Raw genomic sequence first — 20,592 nt, 5'->3', positions numbered from 1 at the left:
GAGAAAATCAAATTCAAGGAGTTGAATTTGACGAATAAAGTTTGATGTGATCAAACAGTGTACTAATAAATAAAGTTTGATATGATCAAATGTTAGAATGATTTCCAATCAATAGAAATAAGGAGAGTGAAAGAGTTCCCCATAAACTCTATAAATTAGATTTATATTATTGTAATAGCGAGTAAATACGTTTGTCGTGTCAACGATATTAGATTGTTGATATGATTACAATGGACTTGGATTATTAGATTTTAGAAAAATTATAAAAGTCCAATAGAGAAAGATGGATTAGATAATGGACTTTGAAATTTAAAGCCCAAGAGAAAATGCAATTATAATTATATTGCATCATGAGAAGAAAATTTATAAAATAAAAAAAAAAAACAAAAGGAAACTTGGTTTAACGTGTAATGAAAAGGAAAACAAATTCTTTTGTTGTTTTTTATTTCTTTTTCCCTCCACTACGTTATCCATTTTCCCCACTCAACTCTCTACTCACTCCACGTTTTTTTATTTATTTGGCTTGCTCTTTGAGAAATTAAAATTTAAAAAACAAATGGAGCTCTCTTATTCTCTTTTTGGAAAGTTACGTGAGCTACGTTTTTCTTGCTTGAAGAGTTTAGTGCAAGTTTTCTTCCTCTTTTTGTAAAACTTCGGTAGCCGCATTTTTTTCTTCCTCTCTACTTGGAGTTTGAGCAGCCACTTACCTCTCAAGTTCTTTGAAGAAATGATTCGATAGCAAGTTTTTGACAGCCACTTCTAAAAGAAAGAAGATAGAGATATTCTCTCTAGATCTCTTCCATAGAAAAGTCCCATCTTCTTGTTGCTTCTCCTCTTTGAGAAGTATTGTTGCCACTCGCCTTCTTGCAAAATTTTAGAAGGTGTAGTCCCTTGTTGAGGACTATTAGACAACCCCTTGTGAAGGGTATGGGCAGCCCCTTCCTCATCTTTGAGGAAATCGTTTTGACCGTCTCGATGAAAAACAACATTTGATTTCTAATGCAATCAAGTGTTGGAAAGAGAACTCCGGTCGTGGACCGGATTGGACGAAAGAAGTACGAGCTCGTGACAACAACGAAGAGTTATTTCTCTACAACTGGAATAGTTGGAGTCATCCCAAACACAAGCTGTTTGGAAAGTATGTTTATGCTTATACTATTATTCATATGTATGTTAATGTATGTTAATAGTTTTATTTATGTTATGCTTAATTGATCTAATATGTTTATTTTAGATAGTTTAGCATGTATAAATAAAATGATTAAATGAGCATTATATGAATCAATCACATGATAGTTTATCTTTGTTATGCTTTTAGGATCTTACATATACAATTAGATTGTATTGCATGCTTAGATAAAGATCATTCTTATGTTTGTTTTAAAAATCATACGAATACTCCTTTGATTTAATTGTTAAATCATAAATAAAATTTTAAATTTTCACTGTGCATAGGAGTATAGAAACACGATCATTGAATTTCGAATTCAGTCCCAACAGTTGTTATGATCTACCTGCATATGGAAATAAAAAGATTGTAGCTTGGAATGTGTCTTTCATGATAAAGAGGCATGCTAATTATTTTTTTGCATATTTGTTTGATTTTTTTTTTTTTACATTTTTACTATTATTTATTTACACTGTCTACATTTTGGTAGGGTAAACATATACATGAAACAATAAAACATCCAATTATGGAGAGAGTGAAACCCATTCTTAAAGAAAGTCATGTATTTTTATAAAAAATATCATTGTTGTAGAGAATTGAATGAAGTATAAGATAACAACAAACAAATGCAAGATAAATTTTATTGTAAAAAATCACGTATGCGGAATTTTTGATGATACATTCCCATCTATGATGTATGAGTTCACGTCCTTCAGTGAATTGAAGAACATAGATATTGATGAGACCATACTTTTTGTTATATTAATTTTTTTTTTGTGTTTCATGATTAATTGATTATATGAGATGTCATTGGTAAGATGTCATTGGTAAAATGGTTACATGAGACTCACCACAAAGTAGATAATTTGGTTGTCGTCTTACACAGCTTCTTGATTTTGTCTTAGAATATTCAGAATAAGTGTGTTTAACTTTGATTTTGGTTTTTTGATTTGTTGTATTTTAATAATCTTGTATTTTACTATTTTTAGGAACAATAGGTTATCATGTACTTTGTGGGGAGACTTTGTCAATGACATCACGATATACTTGGAAAAAGTGGTTGAAGAACCGGTTGTTATCATTCTTCAAATGTGTCAAGTAAAACGTTTTATGGGTGGAGTACGTCTTTCAAATATTTTCCATGTTACTAAGATTAAAGTAAATTGGAATTTGGATAAAATCATGGAATTTTGTAATAGGTAATTTTAATTATTTGCAAGACCCCAAATTTAATTAACACTATTTCAATGTCATCTGTTCAAACAATCTTGGAAGAACTTTCGATTGCAATTTTTTTAGTTAGCAATCATAGTCAATTATATGTCATTGTTTCTAGAGTTACGAATCCCAGGGGTCTAAAAATTTTGATATGTTATAGTGATAGCAACTAGAAAAATTCAACAACAATGTTGTTTTAAGGAAGTTTTTCAAAATTTGTAAATTTTATTTTATTTTCTAATTGTACATCTATAATCAATTTAGTTTATTTGTATTTTAATTATTTGTTCAAATGCTCATACTTACTAATTTTAATAGTTAATTATATAAAAAAAACGTCTGTCACAATATAATAAACAAGTTGAAAATTTGATAACATGCACATACAAAGTCTGTCACAAACATTGAGCGTACTATGATGCAAATGATGCATCTAAACATGCCTATGGAATGCAATCAAATTGACTAAGATACAAGGAAAGTATTTTTTTTTTTTCTAAGTATGATCAACCCAGCTAATCCGTATTTTTAAACTTAAAAATTTTAATTTTTTCTATATATTTTTAAATTTTTTGATGGGCTCATATTGGTCTGTTTAACCCACAATCTATTTTAGGTTGGAATGAAAAATTTTCAATCTGTCAAAATGATGAATCATCGTGCTCTATTCCGCCTTGCTAAATGACCAACCCACCCATCACAAGTCAATCCCCCTGCCACGTATATATATATATATACACACACACTCACGCGAAAGTGTTCTGTTGCGGATCTTTTGTCATGCATCTATGCACGACACTGGTCCAGATGCTTGGATTCATTCAGTATTTTTTTATATATGTATTTAGGGTTTAATATTTTAAAATTTAGGAGTTGGATTACAATGTGTTTAAGCTAATAAAATTTTTCCTCTAGGGTTCAGGCTTCTCTCTTGAGTTATAGTGTTCAAAATTAAAAATGTTATATACTCATGGGGTATTACAACAACAACCAAGTATTTTCTCACTAAGTAGGGCCGACTATATGAATCCTTTTACACCATTGAACTTGATATCCTATTATATCATTATCTATATTTAAATAAATTTTATCTTATTTTATTGTTGAGAACCAAGTCTTTTTTTGTCTTCCTCTTCCTCGTTTGATATGTATGTTTATCATAGTTTCACATCGCCTAACTGGCGTATTTCTTGGCCATTTAAGTACATGTCCGTACTATCTTAAACGTGTCTCTTGGAGTTTTTCCTCAATAGATGCAACTTTGACTTTCTCTCTAATGCTCTCATTTCTTATTTTGTCCATCCTCGTATGTCCACACATCCACTTTAACATCCTCATCTCTACAACTATCATCTTCTGCTCATGTGCTCGAGTCATAGTCTAACATTCAGCTCCATATAACATAACAGGTCTAACTGCGATTTTATAGAATTTACCTTTAAGTTTAAGAGGTATTTTACGGTCACATAAAACACTTGACGCTCCCCTCCATTTCACCCATCCTACTTGTATTCTATGTAAGACATCTCTCTCAATTCCTCCATCATTTTACAAAAATGATTCTAAATATTTAAATCTCTCGGTTGCGGGCAACTCGTCCTCTCCTATCTTAACAATTGTTTCATTATTTCTAATATTACTAAACTTAAATTCCATATATTCTGTCTTTAATCTACTAATCTTAAAACCTTTCCCTTCTAGTGTTTTCCTCCAAGATTCTAGTTTAGAATTTACTCCTTCATGTGTCTCATCTACCAAAATAATATCATCTACAAACAATATGCACCACGGTACTGTGTCTTGAATATGCGCAGTGAGTTTGTCCATAATTAATGTAAAAAGATAGGGGCATAGAGCTAATCCTTGATGTAACCCTATCTTTATTAAAAATGCTTCAGTTACTCCGTTTGAAGTCTTTACTCTGGTCGTTACATCCTCATACATATCCTTAATTAGTTCAATATATGTTATGCTAACACCTCTCTTTTCTAAAATTCTCCATATAATTTCTCTTGTGACTCTATCATAAGCTTTTTCTAAATCAATGAATATCATGTGTAGATCTTGTTTTTGCTCCCGATATTTTTCAATTAATTGTCTAAGAAGATATATAGCTTCTATTGTCGACCTTCCAGGCATAAACCCAAATTGATTTTCTGTCATTGTGGTCTCCTTTCTTAATCTTTTTTCTATTATTTTTTTCCAAAGTTTCATAGTATGACTCATTAGTTTAATACCCCTATAGTTTGCACAATTTTGTATGTCTCCCTTGTTCTTATATAAGGGAACTAAAGTACTTATCCTACATTGATCAAATATTGTTTTCGTTTTCAATATCATGTTAAATAATTTTGTAAGTCATTCAATATCTTGTTTCCCTAAGCACTTCCATACTTCTATCAGAATATCATCTGGTCCAACGAGTTTTCCATTGTGCATCTCATTTAAAGTTTATTTTACTTCTGAAGTTTGAATTCTACGATAAAAATTAAAATTTTTATGCTCATTTGACCTACTTAAATTACCTAAGTTAAGTTGGTCACCTAAACCTTCATTAAAAAGTTGATGAAAATACCTCTTCCACCGCTCTTTTATTTCTCAATCGTTTACTAATACCCTATTACATTCATCTTTAATACATTTTATTTGACTAAGATCTCTTATTTTCCTTTCTCTCACTTTAGCTATTCTATAAATGTCTCTTTCCCCTTCTTTTGTATCCAATTTTTGATATAACCGTTCAAAAGTTTCATTTGTTGCTTCACTCACTACTTTCTTAGCTTCTTTCTTGGCTATTGTATTTTTTTTTAAGTTTTCCTCATTTTTACAAATATATAATTCCTTATATATGGTAGATGAGACACGTGAAGGAGTAAATGCTAAGCTAGAATCTTGGAGGGAAACACTAGAAGGGAAATGTTTTAACCTTAGTAGATTAAAGACGGAATATATGGAATTTAAGTTTAGCAATATTAGAAGTAATGAAACAATTGTTAAGATAGGAGAGGACGAGTTGCCTGGAACCGAGAGATTTAAATATTTAGGATCATTTTTACAAAATGATGGAGGGATTGAGAGAGATGTCTTATATAGAATACAAGCAGGATGGGTGAAATGGAGGGGAGCGTCGAGTGTTTTATGTGACCGTAAAGTACCTCTTAAATTTAAAGATAAGTTCTATAAAACCACAGTTAGACCTGCTATGTTATATGGAGCTGAATGTTGGGCTATGACTCGAGCACATGAGCAGAAGATGAGAGTTGCAGAGATGAGGATGTTAAGGTGGATGTGTGGACATACGAGGATAGACGAAATAAGAAATGAGAGCATTAGAGAGAAAGTAGGAGTTGCATCTATTGAGGAAAAACTCAGAGAGACACGTTTAAGATGGTATGGACATGTACTTAGACGACCAATAAATGCTCCAGTTAGACGATGTGAAACTATGATAAACATGCATATAAAACGAGGAAGAGGAAGACCAAAAAAGACTTGGTTAGCAACAATAAAACAAGATAAAATTTATTTAAATATAGATGATGATATAATAGGAGATAGAGCTCAATGGCGTAAAAGGATTCACACAGCCGACCCCACCTAGTGGGAAAAGGCTTGGTTGTTGTTGTTGTTGTTGTTGTTGTATAATTCCTTATAAGCTATTCATTTTTTCCTTCACTTTCTCTTGTACTTTCTCATTCCACTACCAAGATTCTTTACTTAGTGGTGCATGTCCCTTTGACTCACCGAGTACACTCTTAGCTACTATTTTTAACTTTGATATCATCTTATCCCATGTTGTATTAGAGTCATTGTATATTTCACCTAATGCTTGTACTTCTACTTTCTCCTTAAATATATTTTGCTTCTCATCCTTTAACTTCCACCACTTAATTTTAGAAATTGTATATATTTTCTTTCTATTGATACTATGTTTGAGGCGTATATCCAACACTACTACCCTATGTTGAGTAATTAAGCTTTTTTCAGGGATGACTTTGCAATCTTTATAAATCTTTCTATCCTTCTTCCTAACCATAAGAAAGTCAATTTACGATTTATTATTCTCACTTTTGAATGTGACTAAGTGTTCTTCTCTTGTCTTGAAAAACGTATTAGCTAATATAAGGGCATATGCTATCGCAAAATCTAATATAGTTTTCCCTTCCTCATTCCTCGTTCCAAACCCATAACTCCCATGTACTCTCTCATATTTCTCATTTTTTCACTCCGACATGCCCATTTAGATCACCTCCTATTAAAATTATTTCATTTGGTGGAATATTTTGTAATATTTCATCTAAGTCCTCCCAAAATCTTGATTTGATAGCTTCATCTAATCCTACTTGTGGTGCATATACGCTAATTATGTTCATAGTTTCTTTCGCCACTATTATCTTAAGGGCTATAATTCTATCCCCTTTTCTAAATACTCCTACAACTTCATCCTTTAACAAACTATCGACAATAATACCCACTCCATTTCTTGTTTTACTCTTTCCAGTGTACCATAACTTAAAACCCGAGTTCTCTATCATCTTTGTCTTCTCGCCTGTCCATTTTGTCTCTTGTACACACAAAATACTAATTCTTCTCTTAATCATCATATCTACTACCTCCATTGATTTACCAGTAAGAGTTCCTATGTTCCATGTTCCAAATCTTAGATTATTAGTTTTCTTATCATATTTGTTCTTATCCAACCTATGGTGTGAGAACTCTTGCCTATTTAACACTACACCCAAGTTTTCATGGAGATGTAGTGGTCCTTGCTTAGATGTTACAGTCGGACCCTGTAACGTAAACTCTTGCATATTTAGCACTACACCCGAGTTCTGGAGATGTAGCGGTCCTTGCCAAGATGTTACAATCGGACCCTGCAACACGTTTCTTCTGGGGATTATACTCACGGGGTATATTATATGTATTTAGAGTTTAACATTTTAGGATTTAGAGATTGTGTTATAATGAGTTTAAGCTAATAAGATTTTTCTCTAGGGTTTAGACTTCCCTCTTGGGTTATAGTGTTCAAGATAAAAAATTATAGATGCTCACGGGATATATAGAGTTCATCTTTAAGGAAATGTTGATTTAAAAAATAAAAAAATTGAATCCAAGTGCATGAATTGAATCCATGCGCTTGGATCACTATGGTGTGCACAGGCGCAAAGTGTTTTGTACGCAATAGAGCATAACTATATATATACACACACATACACACACTGCGACCTTCTGTTGTAGATTCATGCGTGCCCTGACTCAAGGCGACTCCAATGCATTGGAGCCGCATAAGCGCCTCAAGTCAATTTTTTTTATATAGTGTTGAGGCGTTTAGATCAAATGTAAACGCCTCAATTCAATCTCGTATGTTTTTTTTAGATACATTTATTTTATTTATTTTTTTAAGCTCTGGAATTAAGCTAATTAGATTTTGTCTTTAGGGTTTAGGGGTTAGGTTATAGTATTAAAGATAAAAAAATTTAAACTAAAAAAATTTTAGGTGCTATCGGGATATAATATATGTATTTAGGGTTTAAGATTTAGGAAATTTTAATTAAAAAATTTGAATTGAGACGCCTGGATTTGATGCAGGCGCCTCAACTCTATAAAAATATTTGACGAAGGTGCCTCTAATTCATTGGAGATGCCTCGAGTCAGGGCGCACACAAGTCCGTAGCAGGTGGTCTGCAACATATATATATATATATATATATATATATATATATATATATATATATATATATATATATGTTAGCTTGTACACCCGTTCGGTGCACACTCCTGGGTGACCTTCACAACTCTGAGTGCCCCGATTCTCAAAATTGAATCGGGCTGCTTGGGGCACACCTGGGCACCCAGAGTTGTAAGAGTCACCCAGTACTGTGCACCGAATGAGTGTGTATGTTTCAGGGTAGGTCCTAGATTTTAAAGGACCCGTTGAAAAAAAAAACTCCTTTAGTTCAAGTAAGAAATTTTCATTTAAATTGAAGGGTTTATGCACTCAGGGACGGATCCAGGAATTAGAGATGGACTGAGCTAATTCTAAATTGATTAAGTCTACCAAGGATGTCATACAAGAAGTATGAGTTCATTTCGTGCAATCACATTAACATTCATTATTTCCTATATTTCACCAAATTTTATTTTTTTAAAAAATATTTTTTTTATTATTTGTTAAATCGTTAAGTTAATTTATCAGTATTAATATCCAACTCGTAGATATTGAAAATTTGGAGATGATAGTGGTTCAGAGCAATCATGTTGATAATTGTACCTCGGGGGTGAGGGTCTGGCCACAAGCAGTGACAGGGAAAAGACATGAGGACGAGTAAGCGAGACTGAGAAGGCAGACGATGTAGTCAAGAGAGGACGAGTAGAAGATGATGACGAGAGGAGCGGAGCGAGTGACAACTAAAGTTAAAGGAGAATTGGAGCATTGTCTCAAAGTCAAAGACGAAGAGGATAGAAGCAATAGTTACCGTCCACGGCCAGACTTAGCTGATAGCTAAGGAAACAACAAACAAACATATTACAAGTTGGATCGGAAAAATGAGATTCGTATTATAATTATAATAAAAATAATAATTAAATAAATATATAATTGAATTAAAAATAAAATTATAGGGTGCCAAAATTTTTTATAAAAATACAAAGGACTCACAATCGTCATATCTCCAATTTACAAGTAAATTAAAAGATTTTGAATTAATAAAAAAAATAATTGAAAATAAAGTAGCTTATGTTTTTTTTTTCATTGACTTGGTATTTATGATTGAGACTTGAGAATTATGGTGTTTGTTTCTCTCTTACTTGGTGTCATGGATGATGGAGCCACTCAATGGCTGGGCTATAACCCAGGACCACCCTTGAGTGGCTTCGTCCTAGTATGCATTACTATGTAGTATCGGTGGATGAGAGCAGCGATGCGACAACGATGATGCTAGACGATGGCTATCAGTGTCGGCGAAGAGTTTGAGAGTGAACAAAAGTGGATTCCAAAAGCTTAAGGTTTAGGGAAATAGAAATAAGAAAAGATTGATTTACTCTCGTGCAAATTTTTCTCTTTTTTAGGGGGGACATCTTTATAAAAACATTCATAATATTTTAAACTTTATAATTACTTCTTTTAATTTTTTTTTAATGAATATATTTATTAGTTTTTACTTTAAAAAATATACAATTTTTTTTTTTTACAAAAGGGGATTCGTCTGAGGTGAGGCCTTAGGAGGTTCCCTGATCGGTCACCAGACCGATCAGGAAGGCAACCGCACCAAAACCGCAAGAAATACACCGCAGGCTAACATTCCTCATATACAGAAATATATATATATATATATAGAGAGAGAGAGAGAGAGAGAATTCTTATGCTGCGGCTCGTTTGGTGCGGTGTCGTGCGGTGCAGTCCACGTCAGCCGAGCGCGTGAAACAAAAGAAACAAAGGCACGTGAAAAAAACAAAAAAAAATACAGGCAAAACCTAGCAAAAGTCATCTCCCTCGTCGAGCTCGGCGGCTGTCCCTCTTCGAAACCTGCCGCGACCCACTAGCCGCAACCCTTGCCGCCACGAGTTGAGCTCCCTCGCCGAGCTCTGCTCTCTCACTCGCCGATCTCTCTCCCTCGTCGAGCTCTGCTCTCTCCTCTCCGCGAGCCAGCCACCAGCCGCAACCCTCGCCGCCACAAGCAAAGCTCCCTTGCCGAACTAAGGATTACGAAGGGAGCTCTCATTTTCGAAGGTCGAAGGGCCACAACCAAGAGCACGGGGCGTGAGTTCAGGCAGGCATGCACATATATAAATACGACATACGATAGGTTGAGTATACAGTGCTATTACGTTCGTTGATGTCTTTGTTTCTTGCTCATTTCGATCTACTGTGAAGTGGATTTTTAAGGTGTTTTGAAGTAGTAAAACAAAAAAAAAAAAAAAAAAAAAGGAGGAGAACGTGCGATCGAGAGAGGCCATCAGCTTGCAAGAGTTGTTGATGGTTGCTTCTTTCATTTGATTTTTCATGCTTGTTGTCGTCTCTTTCATTCCTTGTACAAATCTAAGTTGAAGGAGCACAAAAGTGTGTTGTTGATCTGTTCGAGTACCTGCTCATTTGTTTGTTTGTTTTGTTTTCCAACAACACACAAGCAGAACAATCATTTTCTCAGTTCTATACACTTTGTTGTTTGAAAATTTAAGAAAGAGTCACTTCAGTCCTTAGTTTTGATGATCGTTATGTTGCCCCTTCGTAATCCTTAGTTCCTCTTCTTCCATTATTCCCTATGAGCTGTTGGCAGGGCGGTGCCATTTGTGAAGGAGCCGGTTGATTGCATAGTTGGTGGTGCTTGGGGTTTGTTCATGGTAATATGAAGTTAAATAGGAAGGGGTTTTCACAGAATGTATCGAAAGAAAAGGCAGCAGCTCCCAAATGCCATCTTATTCTACCCAACTCGCAAGCAAGCATTCAATCGAAACTAGTGTTTTCTAGCATTTTTTTTAGCCTGGCAAAAGAACGATAAAAATAACAGGATTCGACTAAAGAATACATCGACGATAGTAAGACAGAAATTTTAAAATTCACAAATAAGTGGTTCAGTCGTTTCCTTACAATAGTCATGAGGAAATCAGAAGCTATCCCTTGTACAAAGCCATATATATGCTTTTCTTGCAACGATAAACTTCAAGGAGCTTCCTGAAGGCGGTACACACTGATCTCTTGCTGCTTGAAATATCGCCGATCCTCCTCATCCACAAGAACGAGATTCAAGAAATATTTAACGCTGAACTTGTTATTGATGTTGCTATATGTAGGTGTTAACTCATAGGGGCTCAGAAACAATCTTATAGGGATCGATTCTCCTGATGAAAAAAAAGAGTAAAGGTTACAGAAAGATAAATTAAAAACAAACATTTGTAGCAAATATACGTAGTAACACTTTTTTTCTTTAAAACTAGAAGAAAAAAAATCTTCCAGAATAATATATGATTAGTTGACAAAGAAGGTTAGTACAAAACATGCATCTTCGATTAAGTTTGGTGGCGAGGGTTGCGGCTCGGCGAGGGAGTTCTGCTCGTGGCAGCGAGGGTTGCGGTTGGTGGCTGGCTCGCGGAGAGAAGAGAGCAGAGGTCGGCGAGGGAGAGATCTCGCGAGGGAGAGAGCAGAGCTCGACGAGGGAGCTCTGCTTGTGGCGGCGAGGGTTGCGGATGGTGGGTCGAGGCAGGTTTCGAAGAGGGGCAGCCGCCGAGCTCGGCGAGGGAGATGACTTTTGCTAGGTTTTGCCTACGTTTTTTTTGTTTTATTCACACGCCTTTGTTTCTTTTGTTTCACACGCTCGGCTGATGTGGATTTAAATTTATCAAAAGGTGTACACTATTTTGGTATTTATCAAAGTACGCACTTTTTTAAGTGCATTTCCTATTTTACCCTCTTGACAATTTGACTTTTTCTATCATTTTCTTGTCTTCACTATATTTTTCTCTCTTCTCTTTTTTTATTAGCAGAACATATGGATAATATTAGTCAATTTTTTCATAACATTTTAATACATTTAAAGAAGCAAAAATAAACAACGAATAGCATATTTGAACTCCTTGCAATTTTAGAAATCCACTGGAACTAAAATGAGTGTAATCGGAGCTCTTTAGGTCGATCAGTGGGTTTCGGTCAAAATCCACTGATGGACCTAGAGAGCTCCGATTGTACCCATTTCAGTTTCTATGGATTTCTAAAATTGCAAGGAGTTCAAATATGGTGTCCATTATTTATTTTGGCTTTTTATAAATTTTAACATGCAAAATCAAATAATCGACAAAAACGCCTGATATCATTCCATATCAGGCCCAACGTGAGATTTTTTCGCCGATTTTTTGATTTTGCATGTTAACAGCTATGAAAATCCGAAATAAATAATGGACACCATATTTGAACTCCTTGTAATTTTAGAAATCCATAGAAACTGAAATGGGTGCAATCGGAGCTCTCTAGGTCCATCAGTGGTTTTTGACCGAAACCCACTAATCGACCTAGAGAGCTCTGATTGAACCCATTTCAGTTCCTATAGATTTCTAATGTTGCAAGGAGTTCAAATTTGGTGTCTCTTATTTATTTCGACTTTTCATAGCTGTTAACATACAAAATCAAAGAATTGGTAAAAAACTACACGTTGGGCCTGATATTGACTCATATCAGGCCCAACGTGGGCCTGATATGGAATCATATCAGGCCCAACGTGAACCTGATATGATTCCATATCAGGGCCCAATTTCCATGTTGCAAAAATTCAACAACCTTTTCTGATAGTCGTGGTTTACATGTGACCCGGTAATACTCAATGTACCTTTTACCGATTGAGTTTAGAGATTATACATGCTTTGTGTATATGAAAAACAATAAAAAGATTGATTATGAGAAAAGGTTGTCGTTGTGGTAATATCTCCGACTGTGACAGCTGCAAAACAGATAGCTAACTTTGGTTATGACTAGATGATTAATCGTTTAGGTGCAATTTAATCAGTTGTGCTTAATCCAACAAAACAAGAGGATAGTAAATTAGTTTAAACTTGCATGTTAGTCAGATCCTTACATCATTCAAGCAACCACCTTTCACAAATTTTCAAAGCTCTGTTTTATTTTCCCTCTCTTTTTTTGTTACCAAAATTGAAAGTATTTAGAATGGCCAACAAAGTGCATTTTTAAAGTTTAGGATGTAACAAATTTAGTTAATTCTTAACAAGAACTTACTAATTCATTCAGAATGAAACATATGAATCTTACATACCAATATTTTCTTGTGCGGAAGGAAACATACTAGAAACTGAAATCTACAACAATAAAAATATTAAATTTTTGTAACATAGAAGTTGGGCCTGATATGGAATCATATCAAGTCCACGTTGGGCCTGATATGAGTCCTTATCAGACGCAACGTGGGATTTTTTCGCTGATTCTTTGATTTTGCATGTTAATAACTATGAAAATCTGAAATAAATATTAGACACCATATTTGAACTCCTTGCAACATCAGAAATCCATAGGAACTGAAATGAGTTCAATCGGAGCTCTCTAGGTCCATCAGTGAGTTTTGGTCAAAGGAACCCTAGAGAGCTCCGATTGAACTCATTTCAGTTCCTATGGATTTCTGATGTTGCAAGGAGTTCAAATATGATGTCCAATATTTATTTTGGATTTTTATGGCTGTTAACATGTAAAATCCAAGAATCGGCGAAAAACCCCCATGTTGGGCCTGATATGCACTCATATCAGGCCCAACGTGAGCGTTTTTGCCGATTCTTTGATTTTACATGTTAACATATATAAAAAGCCGAAACAAATAATGAACATCATATTTGAACTCCTTGTAATTTTAGAAATCTATAGAAACTGAAATGGTTGTAATCGGAGCTCTCTAGGTCGATCGGTGGGTTTTGACCAAAATCCACTGATCGACCTAGAGAGTTCCGATTACACTCATTTTAGTTCCAGTGGATTTCTGAAATTACAAAAAGTTCAAATATATTATTCGTTATTTATTTTTATTTATGAAAAAATTGACTAATATTATCGATATATTCTTGATAAAAAAAAAAAAAGGGAGAAAAATATAATGAAGAAAAGAAAACGATAAAAAAAATCAAATTATCAAAAAGGATAAAATAGAAAAAACACTTAAAAAATAAGTTCTTCAGTAAATATCAAACTAAAAGTAAATTTAAATCTCAATCTGCGCTTTTTGTAAATTGCCGTTTATTATTTTGCTTTCGATTGTTTCTCAATGGCGAGCATCCAAATTGGCTTCCCATCTTGCCTCTCCCGCCCAACCCCCGCCTCCATGGGCGCGCTACGCTCCGCCCTCCGCTACGCCGCCGTCCACCGTCGAGGCCTCTGCGGCTCCGCCTTCGCTATCACCGGCGCCAACCAGTTATTTCCCAGCGGGAGGCGGAGCACCGTGCTCGCTCACTCCACTAGGGTTAGGACCGGGCCAACTGACGCCGCGCTGCTCAAGGAGGAGTGGCTGGATTCCCTCTCATTCCCGTTCTCGGAGAGGGTCCGGCAGGTCGTCCCTGCCGCCGAGGAGGAGGCTGAGAGCGGCGATCGCGTCGCGGGGTGGACCGTTGGGATCGACCCTGATGGTTCGGGGGCTGTGGCTTTGCTGAAACCCGATGCTTCTGGTTATTCTGCTCAGGTAGTTTCTTAGGGTTGCGGGAAAGTTTATTTTGCATGTTCGTGAAAACCCTTGTGGAAGCTGGGATTTTGGTAAAGTCATTCTTTTGACGTTAATTTCAAGCATGCGATGCAAAAGGGTGAGATGAATAGTCGTTTGTATTTTTCCATCTTGTAAGTTTATGTGGCAGACAATAGATTTGTCATGCCAAGTAATAGAAGATTGTAGGACATTTAACTTGTAGAAGCTGAATAGCTTTCCCTATTTTTCTTATCAGATTATATCTTCTCTTTTTATCTATACCTGTAGGAATACAAGAAGCTAGAAATTATGAAACATGGAGCATGTTGTTTCTCTTCTGCAGTTACTGAAAGCAAATTGTTGGTTGGATGTTCCCATTCAATCTTAAATTTTTAATTAGGTCCATGTGTCTCCAATTACTTTCAACATGTTGCTGGATAGCCTTTATCATGAACAAGGCGAAAAAGGTTACACTATTATCTCTGGTCTTTACCTGACTTAATATACAGCTTCAAGCTCTTTGAAAGAGGTCATCATGCAATGTTTATGGTTTATTGATTTGGCAAAGAACCACTCTTTTAGTCTATTTAGTTGGGACTACATCCACCATTCACTCAAATAGAAAAGCATATTTGGAAGTATTCATTTGAGGACACATCTATTGTGTTCAGATTGAACTTCTATAATCTAAATATGTTTGGGTCTTAGTGTATGATTTTTTGTTTTAAAATCTGCAAAGCTAAGAATTAGCTTGTGAATATGCATCTATGTGCCTGGAGGATAATTCTCAGTTAAACTTAGGCCTGGACAATTTCATATGGCATGACCTAGTAGGAGGAATTTGAAAGAATTTGAGTATTATAAATGCTTTTCTTGATCTATGTTGATACTATGGTTTCCTATAGTTTGCACAGTTCTTTACTGAACGTTGTGTGTTCAAGAACAGTTATATTTGCAATACTGCCATGCTTATGTCCTTCCTAATTGCTCAAACAACTGCTAGCATTTAGCAGGTGTTTGATACTCCAAACATGGAAGTATTGGTCGGAAAAAGAGTTCGAAAGCGCTTGGATGCAAGATCCATGATTCAGTTGCTGCAAACATTTGGCGCACCACTTGGTATGAAGCAGGAAAAAATATCTCTTTAGAAATTCATAATTTTATAAAAACTTTGAATAGCATGATGTCAACAATTTTCATGAAGTCCAATTACTATTTTCTGCTGAACTTCATACCATTCTTCGAGTTTGTTATAACAGTTCTTACCTTCATAAGTCTCAGATCCAAATTTCATAGCAACGAAGTCTGTATTTATAGTACAATTGGCGTCAGTGTGTTAGTCTATCCTAGTTCCTGTTTAGTCAGTTCTTTTGTAGCTACCTGTATAAACTGCATGCTTGTCAATGCAATTTCTGTGCACTCATGATATTGCAAATTAAATTATCTAGCACTAGCTTGATGCTTCTTGAGATTGCTTACTTCCACTTATTAATGTTTGGAATTTATGTTTAAATTGGTTTTTATAAATCATTAATTCACTCTTAAATTTTGATGATTGAACATATTCAGTGAGTTATAAAAACAGAAACTGGATACTGGAATTACTGAATATGTTTGTAGTTTTAATGCTTATGAGTTAATTTTCTTTGGGGTTCTTGCCATGTTAAATAGCATAGAAAATTAGAGTTTTTGTAGTAAAAAAGAAAAAAAAAATATGACCAAATAAATAATTCAGTAAAGATATAAATAGGCTTCATTACTAGTCACATATACTGAAAGGTGAACTGATAAAGCTACACTTTGTTTACATTATAAGTTCCACTTCGTAAACAGGTAGTGTAATTCTTTTCTTACAACAATGACAATATTAGATTATTCTAGTAAAATTTTCTATGGAGTTAATTTTATAAATTGATGTTGACTAATATAAAATTTCTATTTTAGGTACTAAAGCATTTATTGAGCAGTCTATGCCTTACCCGCAAGATGGAAAACAGGTATTCAATATCAATTGATTTGTTCACTTCATATTAGTGGTATCTATACCTTAACTTGCATAATTTCCTGAAGATTGTTGACTCTTTATGTGTTGCGAATGATATTGAAAAAGAAAATAATTCATGGAAAAGCATGCATCTGTATTTACATGGTGACATATGGTCGGTCAATCAACTTTACTATATGTTTCATGTGACTATAGGAGGGATAACTCCATATCAGAGAATGGAAGATAGTATGAGATCATGCTATAGAACTATGGATCTCTATTGTTATAGCAAATTCTATCCTCAATTATTTTACTTAGTTGCTTGCACTAGAGTTTACTTGCATTTTAATTCTTGGTTGAAGCTAGTGTTAAATATTTTTCTGATGCAATGGGGTCTCTAGGCAAATGCATAAAGTCACATTTATGTTCTATCAATAGAGTTAATAACTATATGGTTGCAGCATATATAGGTTTAGTCCACATGGGATACTTGCTAGTTAGTCAATAGTTGGAGTCGTATGCATGGAGTTTATGTTGTTTATAATAGTCCTATTTTAACACTCAATTCTGTATCAGAGCTGGTAAAACTAGTGGTTCTTCTTTTAGATCTCTAATTTGAGGGGATGTGGGTTTGATGTAGCTGCCCCTCTTCCTTCTCTGCTCTACATAATCACTCTTTGATTTCCTAGTGCAGTTTCTGTATCCCATAGTCATAGTTGTTGCAGTGACCTCGCTAAGATCAAAAGCAGACCACTCCATCTCCAATAGCTTCTTAGGGCTCAACTATTGACTATCTACCATCCCATTCCATGCCTTCCCCTTGCTTCCAACCTGCTAATTTATGTTAACATGCTAATTTTTTCATTGTTTATTGAGGGACAAAATTCATGGCCTTACTATTTGAGTTATTTGCTTATTGAGCTACTCCCAATTGAACTGGGCTCCACATTGAATTACTCTGTTTGTCATCGGCATTGGTAAGTTGTGCTACATTTTCATTGTTGTTCAAGATAGTACTAATATGACTAATTAATTTTCATATAACTTACTGACTAGCCCATTATTGTTCTATTCATTTTTTACACTACATTTCAGCTCGATAAAAACAAAACTTTCTTGCTAAAAAGGAAATGCAACATTATATCATACTGTATTCCATCATGTTGGAATTTTTGTTGCTAATACTTGTAGCTTTGATTCTCTTTCATTGCAACAAAGGGGTGGTGGAGTGGAGGGTTCACATATGGATTATGGATAGGGATTTTAGTCGCATCAGGGTTTTCAGTTGTGCCTGTGGTATCTCGCATTTGGAAGGACCATTTTGGTATCCAGCGGAGTTCCTCAACCAAGGTTAGTGTGATACACACTGAATAGCTGCACTACAATGCAGTCAGATGTAGGATTACAAATCTTTCAATCGAAAGTACTTTAGCGAATCTAGAGATAATTAATAGCAAAAATCCTGTTCGAGTTGAATTTAAAATATCACTCATCTATTTCTAAATTCTTAATTCTTTGCCTCACTAATTTGATTGTAGTTTAAATCAACTATAAATTATGGTGTGTTTGGTTTATGGTAATAACTATCCCATTCCCTATGAATTCCATAGAATAAATATTTATATGTTTGGTAACAAAAATGAACTTCAATCATCAATTCCTATGGAATTGAAATGATTTTAAAATACATACCCAAATCATAATGAATGATTTTTCCTTGCTCCATTCTAGAATAGTTATTCCCCATTTATTCCCTTCTCCAAAAATTATAGATTTTTATTCTATTCAACCATCATATATATCTATATTATGAATGAGCAAAGCAAACCTTAATTCTGTGCCAGGTCTCACAATCTGCACAAATTATTTCTACAACCCAAACATGGGAATTCCAAAACATTTATGTTACAGTTCCTAGGAATAATTATTGTATTTGATGAACCAAACACATTCGTTTGGCTTCAACTATGTTTTTGTGATTCTAATCTTAATTCTAGCCTAACATCCTCTGGTCTCTATCTCCATGGTTCTTTTTTAATTATCTGCTATGTTGTTTACACAGGAGGATAGCAGGAGAGTTGCTTCTTCTTTATTCCCCTCTCTGCACTCTTCTCTAACAAGGAAAAAGGATCATGGTACACATTTGTCCATGCTTCAATCGAAGATACATAGTTTTTTTGGCAACTCAAAATCTTGAAACATTGTTTCTGTTTTCGCAGGAAGAGCTGAGGCTCTCCTAATCGCTGCATACGGCAAGGGTTTGAAACTAGAGTAACAAGCAAGCAATGCCATAAATGTGCAATTAAAATGAAACTTGGAAGGCTCATCGCAAGATTGGAAGAGCAAGATCCATATTTTTTTCCCTTGCAGCTTTGTTTCTCTTGTTGAAGTGTCAATTTACGGTAAGCCAAGAATGATAACATCCAGATTGATGATTCTGCATTCAGATTTTCATTTGTTCAACCACATTTAATGTTGTAAGCTTCTATATTTATTCTGTCAACAACTAGCCAACTATTCAATTGTTATTATGCTCCCTTTTTATCCTGCTTTGTTCTCCAATTTTCAAGATGAATATTTTAAAAGTCGACTTTCGAGTGTGTATAAATTATGTTTTAGATATATCCGGTAGACGATTTAGACAAGACTGTCTATTTTAGAATTAGTTGAATAAAATTGATGGCTTTCCTATTGTTACTTTAAAAGTGACTGTTAAATATTTTCTAATATTTTTTCCTTTATTAAAATATCTCATAGTAATTTTGATGTTATTTAAAAATGATAAAATAGATATTTTATTAAGTCATGGTGTAGTGACTAGATGTCCAAGCAATTACTCCAGCTTCACTCGAATTCTAATTATAGCACATTATAGGGTATTTTTATCTAATGAGATGGAAAATTGAAGAGATGCTAGTAGGGTTGTAAACAAGCTAAGTTTTGGGTGTTTAAGTTTGTTTAATAAGGTAATTGAATTAAGTTGAGTTTAAAATGAACAAGTTTTTGATATAATTGTTTAAACTTGGTTTGGTGAACATGGTTTGATTTATTTTTTATAAGTTTGAGTATATTTAAATATAGATCCGCTATATTAACGGTTCTCCTAGTGTTAGTCCTACGAATATGAAGGGAGGTACATACAGGTACATAGACGTCATACATATGATGGGATAAATTTCAGGTCGTCAGTTCCTAAAAATCGACCCTTGGTCAATACACCATAGATGCCATGTGCCCACCATCTGTGCTACATCCTGGAGAGCTTAAGCTTATTTAAAGCTTGGTTTGAATTTGGTTCATTTAGATGTTATCGAGCTCTAGATTTAAGCCTGTCTTATTAAACTAACTTTTAGTTATTTGATTAGTTATTAAGCTTAATAATTTAAATTTATTTATTTATTTTATTATTTATTTAGCATATTAAAAAGAGTCTTATTAATGAATATTGTTCATGAATATTATTCACAAACGTTAACGAGCTAAACACATGTGTATAAGTTTATTTATTAGTTTTACAAATTGTTCAAGTTTATTTATTTAATTAATCTTGTGTATATTGAACAAATATAAATAAATTTTTATCAAACTAAATATCAAACTTATTTATAAATATTTGATTCATTTATAACCCTAGATAGCTTGTGTTCCTGGTGACCCGTAAAGGTCTTCTTAATTGTAAAAGAACATTGGAAGCATTTTGGCATCAAAAAAATTTTTAGAGCCATTTAAATGGGTTTTGATGATTTCTTTTTATATATATATATATACTTGGATGAAATAACAAATCAATAGCAGCCATTTTGGCATAAAAATAATTTCCTATATATATTAGGATTGATATTCTGAGGGACGTGCATGGACACCTCTCACACTGGAAGATATCTCCATTTATTGAAGGTGCCTTTCATATAGAGAGCGTGCGTCGTCTAAAATATAAATTCTTTTATATATATATATATATATATATATATAGCAACAGCCATTTTATTTGATAGGATAAATGCATATGGACATAATGTAAACAACAAACGCACATAAAGGAAACAAAACAAATGGGC

At 34.2% G+C, this 20,592-nt stretch overlaps 1 protein-coding gene and 1 long non-coding RNA gene across 3 annotated transcripts; one reads left to right on the top strand and one right to left on the bottom strand.

The window, feature by feature from the left end:
- Positions 1 to 10,972: 10,972 nt before the first annotated feature.
- LOC122009748 lies at positions 10,973 to 11,706 on the bottom strand. The gene is made up of 2 exons (XR_006119647.1): positions 11,376 to 11,706; positions 10,973 to 11,224 (listed from the first exon to the last, which is right to left on the bottom strand). It is a non-coding gene; the product is annotated as an uncharacterized LOC122009748 (long non-coding RNA).
- Positions 11,707 to 14,119: 2,413 nt separating this feature from the next.
- On the top strand, positions 14,120 to 19,081 carry LOC122031819 (Holliday junction resolvase MOC1, chloroplastic-like). 2 transcript variants are annotated; one of them, XM_042590993.1, is made up of 6 exons: positions 14,120 to 14,547; positions 15,561 to 15,666; positions 16,492 to 16,544; positions 17,753 to 17,884; positions 18,597 to 18,669; positions 18,754 to 19,081. In XM_042590993.1, the coding sequence occupies exons 1-6, from the start codon at positions 14,137 to 14,139 to the stop codon at positions 18,807 to 18,809; spliced, it is 831 nt and encodes a 276-aa protein (XP_042446927.1). In that variant the 5' UTR covers positions 14,120 to 14,136; the 3' UTR covers positions 18,810 to 19,081. The 2 variants fall into 2 exon arrangements, with proteins under 2 accessions (XP_042446927.1, XP_042446917.1); XM_042590983.1 differs by having other exon boundaries at positions 15,558 to 15,666.
- Positions 19,082 to 20,592: the final 1,511 nt, after the last annotated feature.

The sequence above is a fragment of the Zingiber officinale genome, chromosome 1A (genome assembly GCF_018446385.1).
Source record: "Zingiber officinale cultivar Zhangliang chromosome 1A, Zo_v1.1, whole genome shotgun sequence".
Lineage (NCBI taxonomy): Eukaryota > Viridiplantae > Streptophyta > Magnoliopsida > Zingiberales > Zingiberaceae > Zingiber > Zingiber officinale.
Note: the sequence above shows the minus strand (reverse complement) of the source record. Positions and strands in the feature narration are given on the sequence as shown.

Excerpts from the sequence above, each read along its gene's own strand:
- LOC122031819 (XM_042590983.1), top strand. The coding sequence starts at position 14,137 with ATGGCGAGCATCCAAATTGGCTTCCCATCTTGCCTCTCCCGCCCAACC. Across the intron at positions 16,545-17,752 it reads ACCCGCAAGATGGAAAACAG|GGGTGGTGGAGTGGAGGGTT; the intron begins GTATTCAATATC and ends ATTGCAACAAAG. Across the intron at positions 18,670-18,753 it reads AACAAGGAAAAAGGATCATG|GAAGAGCTGAGGCTCTCCTA; the intron begins GTACACATTTGT and ends CTGTTTTCGCAG.